The sequence below is a fragment of the Scleropages formosus genome, chromosome 3 (assembly GCF_900964775.1).
Source record: "Scleropages formosus chromosome 3, fSclFor1.1, whole genome shotgun sequence".
NCBI lineage: Eukaryota > Metazoa > Chordata > Actinopteri > Osteoglossiformes > Osteoglossidae > Scleropages > Scleropages formosus.
In genome coordinates this window covers 8,757,761-8,771,653 of record NC_041808.1, presented here as the reverse complement: position 1 = coordinate 8,771,653, position 13,893 = coordinate 8,757,761, and the positions used below count along the sequence as shown (strand labels likewise).

At 43.9% G+C, this 13,893-nt stretch overlaps 1 protein-coding gene across 1 annotated transcript; it reads right to left on the bottom strand.

The window, feature by feature from the left end:
- On the bottom strand, window positions 1-11,901 carry LOC108923801 (gamma-aminobutyric acid receptor subunit rho-3-like). The gene is made up of 8 exons (XM_018734772.2): window positions 11,833-11,901; window positions 6,652-6,719; window positions 6,026-6,184; window positions 5,729-5,811; window positions 5,328-5,465; window positions 3,998-4,150; window positions 3,013-3,206; window positions 1-775 (listed from the first exon to the last, which is right to left on the bottom strand). The coding sequence occupies exons 2-8, from the start codon at window positions 6,693-6,695 to the stop codon at window positions 476-478; spliced, it is 1,071 nt and encodes a 356-aa protein (XP_018590288.1). The 5' UTR covers window positions 6,696-6,719; window positions 11,833-11,901; the 3' UTR covers window positions 1-475.
- Between the last annotated feature and the right edge of the window lie 1,992 nt (window positions 11,902-13,893).

Genomic DNA, 13,893 nt, shown 5'->3' with positions numbered 1-13,893 from the left:
ATCAGATAATATTTATTGTATAATATCTGTTGCTCCACAAAATATGCAATGAGCAGGAAAAAAAGTTTGGACCCTTTATTTCCCTTTCTGCAGTGGGGATCCATCAAGAACATATATGGACTCTTTATCAAGTGAAACCCTAGTGGTATTCTGAGCAGCTGAGTACTTGTGCTCTATTTATGAGTAACGCTGTTGTATTTTTGAGAACCAGTGGTGTCTTTATAAGTACTTGCACTGTATTAATGAGCATCAGTTATGCATCTGAGTACAGGTGCTGTGTTTGTAAGAAGTACTACTGTCTTCTTGATTTATGATTTTGGGTTAAGAATACCACTTCTGGCTTTATGATTACTGATTCTGGGTTTATGGGTACCTCTTCTGTGATTATAACTACCAGGGCTGTGCATGCCATTCTTATGAAAACTGGTTCTGTTTTTGTGAGTGCCAGTGTGGCCCTTACTGTGATTACCCTTGTCTAAGAGTACATGCTCCAGTAGATGATGTTGAAGAGCAGGTAGGCCAGGGGGAAGAGGATACGCGAGTAGGAGTCGATCATGTAGCTGTTGCTCATGACAAAGTTGATCTTGCTTCTGAAGGATCGTTTGCGGCACAGCCTAGTGCCCTCCGTTGGCGGGGGCTCAGCCGCGCTGCGGGGGGGCGGCCGTCGGTCACAATCGGGGTTGGGAATCTCGGGGAAGGAGGGGAGGTCGATATCATTGTCGTGGAAGCAGCCATCAAAGGCCATGGCTTGCGTGGCATTGAAGGAGGCAGGGAGCTGCGAGGAGACAGAGACTTGGTGAGAAAGGGTGGTCTCATTCGCATCTAAACTACAATATCATAGTCCAGAGCACAGGGAGAACCTTCAAAGAACATTTAAAACACTTAATTAATTAATTTCCAGAATGATGTCAAAGAGGTGGTCCTTGCTTTCCTTTGTCTTTATGTTGATTTAAAATGATTACCGAAGGTTTGTGGATGGTCCTGAATTGAGCGGTGACTTTCTGAAAAATATGCTTCATACCATGAATGTCAAGATGATAAGGTTTAAACCTGTGTTGTTTAATGCAACTGTGATTGTGTTGCCTGTGAATAAACAATTTAAATGTGTGTAAACAATTGATCCAAAATGTTGCTACACAAGTTGTGTTTGACCTGCGAAAGCATTCCCATGTATCTCAGCCCCTTGTCTCTCTTCACTGGCTTCCTGTCGTTGCCCGTATCATGTTCAACACTCCATTCACAGCCTGTAATACCATCAATGGATCTGTTCCTCAATACCTACAGGACCTGATCATTGCTTACACCCCAGAAAGAGCACTGTGCTCCTCTGGTCAGCTGTACCTCTGATCAGCTGCTGGTCTCACTCACAAAGATCATTGAAGAAGGGTTCCAAATACATCTCTTTTAGATCCATTTCTCTCCTAATAGCTTCATAAACACGCCCAAAACCACCTGCTACGTTTATCTCTGTATTTGCTGTTTTAATATCACTTCTACCTTCAGCTACTAGAATGATCTGCAGCAGCAGCATGGTGGTATCAGACAAATTAGCTGTGCTATTATAATCCTGTGTGTGTATCTAAAGCTCTTCATCTGTTGATGCACTTTTGTTTACTCTGTGGTGTAACGTTAAATGCACAAATGTAAGCAGCAGAGGGAGACACTGCATTCCTCCGTGGTCATGTCCTTAACAGTTCATTTACAAGTAACAAGAACAGCAACGCGGAAATCCGAATGACTCAATGCTCCCAGTCAGATGAGTTAATATCCTCCAAAAATACAGTGAGGCATGGAATTTGGGGAGGAAAAACAATCATTTTGAATACACTACACAATCCAGCCATTCCCTTGTGTCCTAGTGGAGGACTGATGCATCTCTCAGTGTTATATTGGTTACTGTATATATAACATATAAATATTATTTTTTGAAGTGCTCCACTTAGACCACAGTTTATGATGTGGGACAGTGATTGATAAATCACTGAGAGCAACAGCTGAGCAAAAAGGAATAAAAAGTTTTCAGTGCTGGAAGCGTAATGACAGCAAAAGGATCTCTTAGACCCGGGGTACTCAACAGGCAGCCCGCGAGCCGCATCAGGCCCGTCGGCATTAATTTTTTGGCCCGCGTCATGCTGAAGATTAATGTATTTTTATTATAATTTGCGCTCAAAGCGCAAATATTAGGCAGTGTGGCTTTATGTTCGCCTCATTTAAATGCGGTTGATACTCCTGACACTTTGCATTGTGTACATTGTGTCAGTTGTTAAATATTAAAATATAAAATATAAAGATAATATTAGCCTATATTTAATGGCGGTCAACATACCTGGTCACGAATTTAATCACAAGTCGTGCGAAAACGATAGTGCACCTTTAGGCGATGGCTACGGAAACCGCGAAAGTTAAAATAACCTGATCGGCAACAAATCATCACGACTCCTCATCTGTCATAAACCTTGTGAAAATGTGTGCACGTACTGTACATTAACTAATGATGGTGTCAAAGAAAAGGAAGATTGACAATGAAAACAGAGTTTTCAACCCTGCATGGCAAATGGAATTTGCCTTTGCGGAGATAGGTGGCAAACCAATGTGAAAAGAATGCAGACTCAGATTTCCGACTAGGAATAAGGACTTCTTTTTATCAGGGCTTGTTTTGAGTTTGAACATTCTGAGTTTGTTTAATACTCTGAGTATGAATGCATTTTTTTATGCATTAATATAGCAAAACAAACTGTTAATTCACTTTTTTGTTCCAGATTTTTTTTTATTTTCATGTTCAGTACTATTTTAAATAGGACAAGGACAAGCAAGACTTAGATAAGTAATAAACTGCATTTCTAAAACAGTAAAACTGCAAATATTGTCTTAAATAAAGTCTTATGACGCAAATTGTAATTTGTGGCCCTTTGCATTTTAGGTGGTTTAAATGTGGCCCGCTTGGCCTCTGAACTTGAGTACCCCTGTCTTAGACCACTCAAACCCATGACCCCTGACCCATGTTAGAATAACCTTTCCCCCTGTGAGCTTCTTCATCTCCTCGACGGTGGTGAAGTAATTGACGGCAGCGTACTCGATGACAGACAAGAAGACAAAGAGGAAACTGGTCCACAGGTAGATGTCCACAGCTTTGACATAGGACACCTGGGGCATGGAGGCGGACACACCAGTGATGATGGTGGACATAGTCAGCACAGTGGTGATACCTGTGCAGGTGAGACAGACAGAAACATTTAGGTGTATATTCTCTATTGTGTGATGCTAATGTTGTGGACTTAGATGTCATTGAGTGATAAACACTAAGCTTTTGGTTTGGAGCCCTCTTCTGAAGGCAGCTAGTGGATCGTTCCACACAGCTGTCACGTAACAATACATGGGCTTTTACTGCATTTTGCTTGAATGCCTATTTTGTAAAATTTCTGTTTATAGCATAACAAATATAACCTGTGTTTTTTAGCCAGACTGAATAAGATTGCCTTTATTAAGTGCACTTCCACAATGTTTACAGCTTGTGTCTGGTGTTCTTGTGTGTCAGTGATGAGCAGCAAGGTTAGAGCACTGCACATGTAGCTCAAAGCTGATGAAATTATTGAAGTAAAATGTTGACAACTGAGACATTTAAGTACCTGGTCTGAGGGCTGGAAGAGAGACTTGCAGTGAGAGAAGAAGGTGAATGGGGCTCTCTGGAGTAGGGTGCATCGTTTTGTACCCAATTGGTTTTCGGCTGTTTCTGTTATGTCTCATGGGGGTTTGGTATTGTTATTAAAAACATTATTTTAGTTTTGAAAACCTGATGCCCTTAGTGTCTGTCCTGCCCATGTAGCCACATCCATGGATGTATATACTAATAAGCTTTTATTCATTGTGGTTTAGTGGTAAAAGTAACTTTCAAGTTGTAAACAAGAAGTATTGATACACTTTCGGTCCCACTTGTACGTTGAGCATCCAGTGTATAAACAGTATTCAGAGATACATGGTAACACATATAGATGAGTACCTAGTGAGACACGGGCAGGTACGGCCCTCCTGTCAATCCAGAAGGACACCCAGGAGAGCATTACCATCAACATGGTGGGGAAATATGTCTGCAGCATGAAGAAGAAGATGTGCCTCCTGAGCAGGAAATTTATATACAGCCTGTTATACCAGCCTGAGACAGAGAGAGAAACAGAGTCAGGAAGAGTCCTACACTAGCCTACAATAAAGAGACAGACAGTCATGAAGAGCATTATACCAGTAGAGGTGGGTGATAACAAGTTACATTTACTCTGTTATATGTAATAAAGTAATTTTTTTGAGAAATTGCACTTTTCAGAGTAGTCAACGGTAGTACGCCCACAACCGCCAAAGAGTTCTGGACACAGACACTGCGTTATCAAAGCACTGCTTGCTTATTTGATACCACCATATTGCTGATTCACATCACTGAAGGACCTGCCTATAGAATTGACAGTGAATGGCACACTACTTCCTCCTATTGGAACCAGCAATCTGGACCTCAGTGGGTTTTCACCCTAAAGGGTACAGTGAGTACAAATCTGCTCTAACTTTAAGGGACAAATTAGCTAATAGAGAGTTACACCAGCCTGCAACAGATAAACGGACAGTTAGGAAGGCCAGTTATACCAGACCACAATGTTGAGCCAGAGGAAGAAGACCAAGAAAGAGGAAGAGCAGCCCTTTCTGCATTCTTGAAGGAATTCATTCACAAAATGTAAAAGGCATCAAGTGGAAAAACAGCTGTACTATTTATACATGCATTACAGCATAGTCTCAGGCTATAGATATTGCACTAAATTTGCTTCTTAGTACTGTGCATGCGTTGCAATACAGCAACATGTTAAAAAAGCATATTGCTGTACATGTGAACATTTATAAATGCAGGTTTTTCTCTGCATGATGAAAATACCACTGTGACTGGGTAAAATCTGTTCCTAACCCTAACACTGTAACCCCAATCCTAACCCTAAAAGGCAAAGATTGTAATACATTTACACTAGCCAATACTTTGCAACATAACTACACATTTGGAAATGATCTGCAGCTGAAGAAACACTGAAGTGACGCAACCTGGGCTGTATACATATGCAGGGTTGTACAGGCTATCCAGAGTGAATGCTGGGAAGAGAGGCATGTTGGACAGAGGGGGCCACACACACAGGTTGAGGGGGCTGAAGCCAGCTGTCCTAACTGAGGGAGGCTCTGGAGTGCTCTGTGTTGAAGGTTCAAGGATAACTTGTCCATCAAGCTATGGAGCTTCCCTCTCTCAGCGTTGATCACTGAAGCCCACCGAACTCAGACACACACATGCTTACACACACACGTACCTGTACTGCTGTAGAATGAAAGCCCATAGGAAGGGTTGAACTCTTCAATAAAAAACTGAGAGAGCACAATCTCATCAGTCCTTAATGAATCATTTCCATTCTTCCAGTAGAGCATTAAGTCTTTCTCATTGTATGCGTCTTTAAGAGAGGAGAGAAGAAAGGGAGGTGAGGGAGATTTCTCATCCAAGGCTCTGATTCGATAATACTGACTGGGTACTGGCTTCTCATTCACTGATGACAGCAACATAAAGACTCTAATGTGCTGATGATCCATTGCCTGATCGGCCCACTGTGTGATGCTCTGTTGACCACCATAATGCTGAAGTTGGTGCTATGTGTGAACAAAACTGTTCTGTTCTGTATATGTTACCATGTTGGACATGTGCACTGCTGTTACTCACAACTCTCCAGCTCCAGAGAACAGTTCTGAGTGTCCAGAGGAAACCTGCTAAAGTCCATGGAACATAGGGCAGTGACCGTGACTCTGCAACATAGGTGTCACAAATGTGTGTCACCTATTCAGGTATGCATACACACGTTTGCACACAAAATGTGAAAACAAACAGCATCTCAGACACACTGTCAGCATCTCACACTCATCACAGCATCAAAGTCTCAGATTCTTTACAAACATCATTTGGAGATACCCTTCCCACATTATGGACAGACGACTCTTCTTAGGCGGTATGTCCCCATACCTGACGCTGTAGAGGATGTTTCCATCAGGGTAAACTCTGAGCATGATGTTCTCCATGGTTGTGTCATGGATGAAGGAGCGTTTGGAATGAACAAAGAAGACATCGGGAACCCAGATCTTCTTCACCAGCCGTGCATCAAACGTGCGGCTCTTGTTGCTGCTGGAGGGGAAGGCGAGGCGGTCGTCTTGCCAGTAGTGTCGCAGGTACAGAGTCATGGTGAAGTCCTTGAGCAGACAGACACATGCACACATAGACAAAGACATACACACATGCAGACACAAATACACAGACATATGTATGCGGACAGATGTTGATACACACACAGGGACAGACACACAAAGATATTTCCATGCGCATACAGAAACATTCACGTGAGAGCATACATGCACGAATACATGCATGACATAAGGTTCAGCAAAAATACATCTGCATGAATGTACGACTTGATGCATGGTGATGTCTTCACTTTTTTATTGGATATATACTGTATTTTTATTCATATGCCTAAATTTCTGATCAACACACAGCTATCTGTAAAAAGGCAGTCATTCACACACACTCACACACAAATGCAGTCACAAAGCATTTTGATTTGTTTCTGCAGACAAGCAAAGTAGGGTTCCTACCATGTTGACTTCTGAGATGCTGTCGATGCTCTCAACCTGCACATCTATGCCCACAGGAATGGCTGAACCTGAGGAGTTTATATAACATATGACTCGTTACCATCATGTTCAGTTATCATGTCAAAGGAGCAACGAAGGGACTAAGAACTGAAGGCAAGCAGCCTGACATTGGTCATATTCAACTCCATGACTGAAAATGACCACCACTCACTCTTATGGTTGCTCCTCATCTTATAAACAATTGAATTATGCATTTTTTGAAGATGCTAATGTGATCCAATGCATTTATTTACAAATGCATTTTCTTCCCTTATCTGTTTTTTAAAATTAACATTTACATTTATTTATTCAGCTGATGCATTTTTTTCACAGCAACTTACAATGTTTAGATAGATAAGAGATTACTCTGAGGACTCATTGTAGAGCCTGATGACAGTTGGCAGGAATGACCTCACAGAAGCCTGCACCAGCTAAAACTGGTAGATTGGTAGAACATCTGCAACGGTGACCTGTATACTCTAAAAACCTGAGCCTTTTTAGAAAGTAAAGGGGATTTGTGCCCTTCTTAGCCTCAGGGCTGCTAGACCACTCCTGCTTGTTGACCAAGTCCATCCCCAGGAGCATGTTGTCACGTGCACCTTGCCCGCATCTGCCTCTCATGAAGACAGCACAGGATAAAAGGACCGGGATTCCACGCCTGCTTGCAGAACCTTACTTGAGCGACCGCTACTCCCGTGTGTCCAACGATTCCTGTCCTTTTGAAGTTCTTGATCTCCTGGCTACTGACCTTCACTTCATCTCGTCGTTTACTTCCCTTGTCTGCTCCAAGAAATCCTGAACACTCATCGCCCAACCCTTTCCTGTCTCCGACTACTGCTCTTTGTCTTGCTCCTTGGCCGTGTTTGTTAATTAACAGAACCCGCGTTTGGGTCCTACTCACCTTCGCCCTGGCTTCCATTGTTCCAGCATGACACATGTGCATCCCCACCACCTCCATTTCTTCTCCATCGGTGGTTACTGAACACAATGGACCATTGAATCTCCCAAAGTACATCACTACTTCATTATCTTTCCATCTTGGAGCTACAGCTGATTCCTTTTGCACGACTCAACAAAGTCTTTCAGAAAACCTCCTCATTCTCATGTCAGCCCCTAATATATCCGGCTATTGCTGTTTCAACCGAGAAATTCCACAGATGTCACGACTACCGGCTGTACCAGAAGTCCAAGATGTACAGGGTAACCAAGAAGGGAGCCAAAATTGTCAACTGAGAGGCCCATATGCTCCTCACAACCACATCTGACACAATCCTGCGGACTGTAGGCTATCAGTTAAGAAAGCTGTAATCTACAAGAAAATGGATGCATCTACCTCCACTGACTGTTGCTTCTCTCCAGACCTGTGGAGAACGGTATTGAATTCATTGGCAAAGTAAAAAAACATTATCTTCGTAGTGTTGCCTGCATTATCCAAGTGCAAGTAGGCTTTGTTCAGCAGGAACAGGTTCAGCAGCAAGATGACAGCAGATGACTCCAATCAGGAGGCAAGCTAGAGAGAGTCCAGTGTAGTCCTGTCCAGGGATTACAGTGTACCAGCATTTCCATGCTCATTTCAATGTGTGTGCTCAGAGCAACTAGCTCATTCAAACCTGATGGTTGCTCATTCTTTGGAAAAGGGGCCAAGATGTTTTCTTTTCAATAGGACTCTTTCTAGGCCCAGGCTCTGCTTGAACATATGCTGGAAAAACTCTGTATAGCTGCTCTCTTAAATCAACACCCTTAGAATAATGCCATCAGGCTCTCCAGCTTTTCCCCGGAAAAGTCTCTTCAACTCTTTCTTCATCTGGTAAAAAAACAGTATCGGGGTGAGCATGTTGATGGTGACAGACAAGACTGAGGCGCTGAAGTATGACATAGACAAAGAAGGAGGAGAGGTGTTTGTGGTCATGGTTGTGTGAAGATAAACACATTGCCCCGTGGAAGGGGGAGAGTTGCCAGCACATATAGTTGTGGCAGGTATGATGGTATCCCCCCAGGTACTGGAATATTACCATACAACAGATCCAAAATCCTGTTGTCCCTTGTATGACACTTGACAAATGGCCTAAATGTGGACAGAGTTGTGGACAGAGTAAAATGTTTAAAGTCTCCTGAGACCACAATGAATGCATTTGGGTGCTGTGTCTGAAGTCTTCTGATAGTTATTTGGATAAAGTGTTGTTGCCACTGTGGTTGCAGACAGAATGTAAAAACAGATATAAAAGATATTTGTGAAAAGATAACATGATAAAACTTCTGCATAATGTGGACACGCTGACAGCAGTCAGCTCAGCTCAGCATTCGGATTGCAGATTTGTTCTTTTACCATGATATCACTAAATTTACATCATTTATCATTTACAAACACAGCAAGCCCATCACCTTTTTTCATTGCACTGGTGATTTCTGTTTGCACGCACAGTCTGAGACCCATTTACAAACACACTGGAATCAGTGATGTGCTCATGTGATCGCATCTCTGTGAAGCACGTTACTGCATTCCTGGTGTTCCTTCTGAGTCTTCACCCTGCTGCCAGCTCATCCATCTTATCTGCAAACAATTTTTACCTTCCTTACAATGACTAAAGGGAAGATATGGTTTGAGTCTCCAAAGCGTCTTACAATTATTTACCCATTTGTATAGCAGGGTTTTTTTAATGGAGCAAATTTTGGTAACTCATTCCTACAGTGTTTGCAGCACATTTCTGTGTGTTTTTGATCACCAGTGCATAACGTCTTGGGATAAATTGGTCAACAATCAGCAATCAGCAAATATATATCATGTTGTTTATTATAGGTATAGCCAAAATTTTTTACTGTGGATAAATCAATGACAAAACTAATTATGAACAAAAAATGAATTATGTACAGACTTCCAGTCCCAGTTTGTTCATATATTGAGGAATCAGTCCTCGTAACCTCAGGAAGAAAGTCTGATTCTGTGTTTCACCCACTAGCTAACTGTCAAACATGATACAGAACAGAAACAGAAAGAGAAGGTAACAAGGCAGATTCATGGTCTTGAAAAACTCATTTCTTTCTGATCTGTGGTTATTTTTTATCAGATTTTCCTTGCTGTGAGATATTGGTTCTGTTGTTCTATTTTGCAGTATCTTTCCCAGTAGTATGGTAAGAAGATGCCCGGGTTCTCTCAGGTCGGCACAGAACACATGGCTCTCTACCACTCTAGACGGGGATTATAATCCACATTGTGCTCAAACACAGAGATGAGGATTATAATCCATATTGTGCTCACATGTGGGAGCATAGACTCTAATCTCGACTGCCCTGTGTTAGAGTACCAGACGGATCCCGTGTAACTGCTGTCTGCGCTGTGCCAGGACACAGGGTTGAGCAGTGCTTTAGGAGCCCCGGACTGGATGGCAGCAGCGACGCCATGACCCACTTTGTGTTCAAACTCAACAAGTCGTGGGGGAGTGATGACAGCAACTAGAGGAATCACAAGAAAAGCTAGTGAATTCATTCCATGTGCTTCTCTTCTCTGGGCTGTCGAGCAGTTTCTTTGAAGCAAAAGATGGTGCTTACCATGTTCACATATTTCCCCCACAGCCAGACCTGGGTGTTTTAATATAGACCCAACTGAAGCATGTGACACTGACATCGTTGAACTCATGAGTGTCACATCAGATCAAATCTAAGTCACTTTTACCAGCCACTTGTAAACCTTTATTTATTCTCTCATTAGAAGTTTACATTGTCAGAGTTTTAAACATTGCCCTTTTGAGCAGCAGAAGATAAATATTTGCTCAAGAGTCTCTCAGGGGTTAAAAGCAGTGTTGACCTCCTGTGTGGATTTCATCCCTGCAGCCTATCATCTTCTTGAGCTGAACCAGTGCCATGTTGACACAAAGTGAACTGTGGTCTTCTTCTCCTTCCTCCTTCCTGTCCACCCTCTGCCTTCTAGTCCCCCTCCACCACCACCACGTTTCAGCCCAGCTATGTCCGTGTCCCATTTCTACATGTACCTTCTTCTCCTTCCTTATTCACACTCTTTCTCTCTCTTTCTTTCTTCCTGTTTTTGACATTCACACACACACACCGTCTGAACCACTTGTCCCATACGGGGTCTCGGGGAGCCAGAGCCTAACCCAGCAACACAGGGCGTAGGGCCGGAGGGGGACACACCCAGGACAGGACACCAGTCCGCCACAAAGCATCCCAAGTGGGCCTCGAACCCCAGACCCACCGGAGAGCAGGATCTGGTCCAACCCACAGCGCCACCGCACCACCGCACTCCCCCCCCCCCCCATTTACATACTGTATGTTTATTTGATATTTTCTTCCAAAGCCACTTACAATGTTAAGCTACTTGTAATTAATTAGCAGTTTATACAGATGCATAACTACTTATCCATCCATCACTTATTAATTAGCTGTAATAGTTCAGGGTAGGTGCCTTGATCAACATTACTACAGCATGTGGTGGAATTCAAACCTGCATCGTTCAAGGGCACAGAGGCAGCTTTTACCCTGCTGCTACCTTTTTATACGCACACACACACACACACACACACACACACACACACACACACACACACACTCTGACTGAAACCATTTGTCTTAAGCGGGGTCGCGGCAAGCCGGAGCCTAACCCGGCAACACAGGAGGGGGAGGGGACACACCCAGGGCGAGACGCCAGTCCGTTGCAAGGGACCCCATGCGGGACTCAAACCCCAGACCCACCAGAGAGCAGGCACGGACCAAACCCGCTGCACCACTGCACCCCCAGTGCCAGCTATTTTAGTTCTAACTCACACACCAAATTATTCTTCAGAAATCAACTGCAGCCACAATTGCTTGTAAATGATGGAACAGGAAAGGAGTTAAAGGTGAGTAAAAGGGTACAGACGAGATGTTTGTCACAGCTGACTTCCTTTTCTTTGTCCCTGCTTGCAGACGGGCTCACACACTACTGCTGCCAAGTGTTTTCAAGAAGCACGTTTTCATCATATGTTTCACTCTTCTATTAAAAAATCTTTTGCTTCTTCTACCAGAAATATTAATTTACCTTTAATTTATGCCCATATAAAAGGTGATACTTGCACTCATGTATCCCTCACAGTCTATCTTGCACACACAGGCGTACACACTAACACACACCATGCCCTTAGACTGGCGTACCTCCAAAGCCTGGTCTCATCGTGAAGTCATGGTCTTCAATGCGCAACAGCTGCTCAGACTTGATCAGCAGGGACTTGGTGCTGTCTGACTTTTTCAGCTTGTAGTCAATGCGTCTGACAGGGATGAAGCAGGGTTAGAACACTGACACACACAAATACTTACAGACACACACACACACACACACACACACACAAACAGAGTAATAAATGCACTTGTTTGACTGAACACAAATAGATGCATTGTGACTCGTTAACATGGTCCAACAAGACTACAATATACTGTCAGGGTCTGGAATAAACACACTGACACAGTAGTTATTAAGATGGAAATAACACTGGATTCATTGCTTTGTTGAGTGAGGAAAATATGTGATTTTCAAACACTGAACTGTTTTAAGACTGAGAAAGTACAATGCATGTTGTATACTGCACACCCAGAATCACACCAGTGAAAATAATTCGCCGTGAAAGCAAATAGGTGTTTTAAAGGTTTCTGATGGTCCTGGTGAGCCCGACAACAAATTCCTCCATGTCATGTGAACTTGACGCAGATTTTTACTGACTTTTTGAAAGTACTGCGCTGATGGCATACTGAGGAAGAGGAACTGGCATCATGTCACAGACACAGAAAACAACTCATTGCACCATCAGTCACACCTCTGCAAATTAAACTACTGCAGCGAGATGTCAGAACACTGATAGCACACGGTGGAGTTCCTTCTCTTTCAACAGCTATGACCCAGACAGGGTTCATCCGTTTGAAAGAACACAATCGGTGTCACAAGAGACATTCCCATTTGGAGCGGTGCCCTTGTCTACGCCAAGCTGAAAGCTCAACCCCACGAAAGCCCCTGAGATCCCATACACTCACCCTCCATACTTATGCTTGGCATGCTCCCCTAGGTACACGTCTTTGTGCCTCCTGCGACCGGGCTGGTGGCTGCCGTGGACCGGGCTGAGAGACAACAGCCCCGCCAGCAGCAGCAGCCCAAGCGCCGATGGCATCACCTTCACACGCCGAGGTGAACGTGGACGCTCTCCAGGAGACTTGAATGGAGGGTCACCGTCCTCCCACTTCTCCCACAGGGAGTTGCTTTAGAGTCCTGCACATATCAAAGTCCGCCACATTGAGTCCCAGAATCCTCTCTCGTCCTTCCTGCAGTCTCCTACATGGCATGCCCTGGCCCGGGGTGTGGTCCACACTGGTGCCTTGTACCTAATACCCAACACCACATTGCCCCAGATCCTGAGGACCTGTCACCCCTTTGGACTTCAGATAGGTGAGGTGAGACCCGCTGGATGTGTAGCCTTCCTCCTCCTTTCCTCCAGTCCTGGGCCGCTCGGTCTGATTCTCCCTGCCTGGTTCTTCCTCTTCCTGATGGAAAACTGAATATCAGTTTATTCCTACAATGACAAAAGAATGGAGTTAATCCCCCTCTAATCCTCTTACCCATGGCCCGGCCACAGAAATCTTTCAGTAACCTACAAACTCAGCTGGAGAGGGAGATGAAGCTGCAGTGATGTTAGAAACCACTGATTCCACACAGAAAATAAATCAACATAACCTACTTTTGGGGACAGTATCCCAGGTTTTACCTTTTTATCTGGGCACCAAAGGCTGCCTTAAACAAGAGCCCATCTCCTTGCCCTGTATGTTACTGTACGTAAGAGTCCATGTCCCTGCCCTGTGACTGAGACAACCTGTCTCCCTGACCCACCCATTACTGTATGAAAGAATCTGTCTCTCTGTCCTTTGCAGGAGATCCTTGTGAAAAAGGATGCCTGTCTGTCCTCACTAACTGCGCTAATCCCTCCCTTCAAAGATTCATTAGTAAATGATTGCACAGCTTTTGCAGCACTGTGGGTGCTCCACCAAGCTGTTGGTCAGTCTTGCAACTCCCTCACTTTTACTTGCAAAAAAGATCCCCAGGTACCATTTTAGTGGTGCTAATGATGACATTCTAGTAAAGCTAAGAGGACCATATCACCTGCAAACAGCAGTTCTGAAACCCTGGTATCCCTGACCGGGGCAGCATGGTGGCACAGTGAGTAGTGCTGCTGT

Bases quoted from the DNA above. Each gene is read 5' to 3' on its own strand.
- LOC108923801 (XM_018734772.2), bottom strand. From the start codon at position 6,695: ATGTGCAGGTTGAGAGCATCGACAGCATCTCAGAAGTCAACATG. The intron at 5,812-6,025 runs GTATGGGGACAT...CCTATGTTGCAG, and splicing joins AACATCCTCTACAGCGTCAG to AGTCACGGTCACTGCCCTAT. The intron at 3,207-3,997 runs GTACTCATCTAT...TCACCTGCACAG, and splicing joins ACCTGCCCGTGTCTCACTAG to GTATCACCACTGTGCTGACT.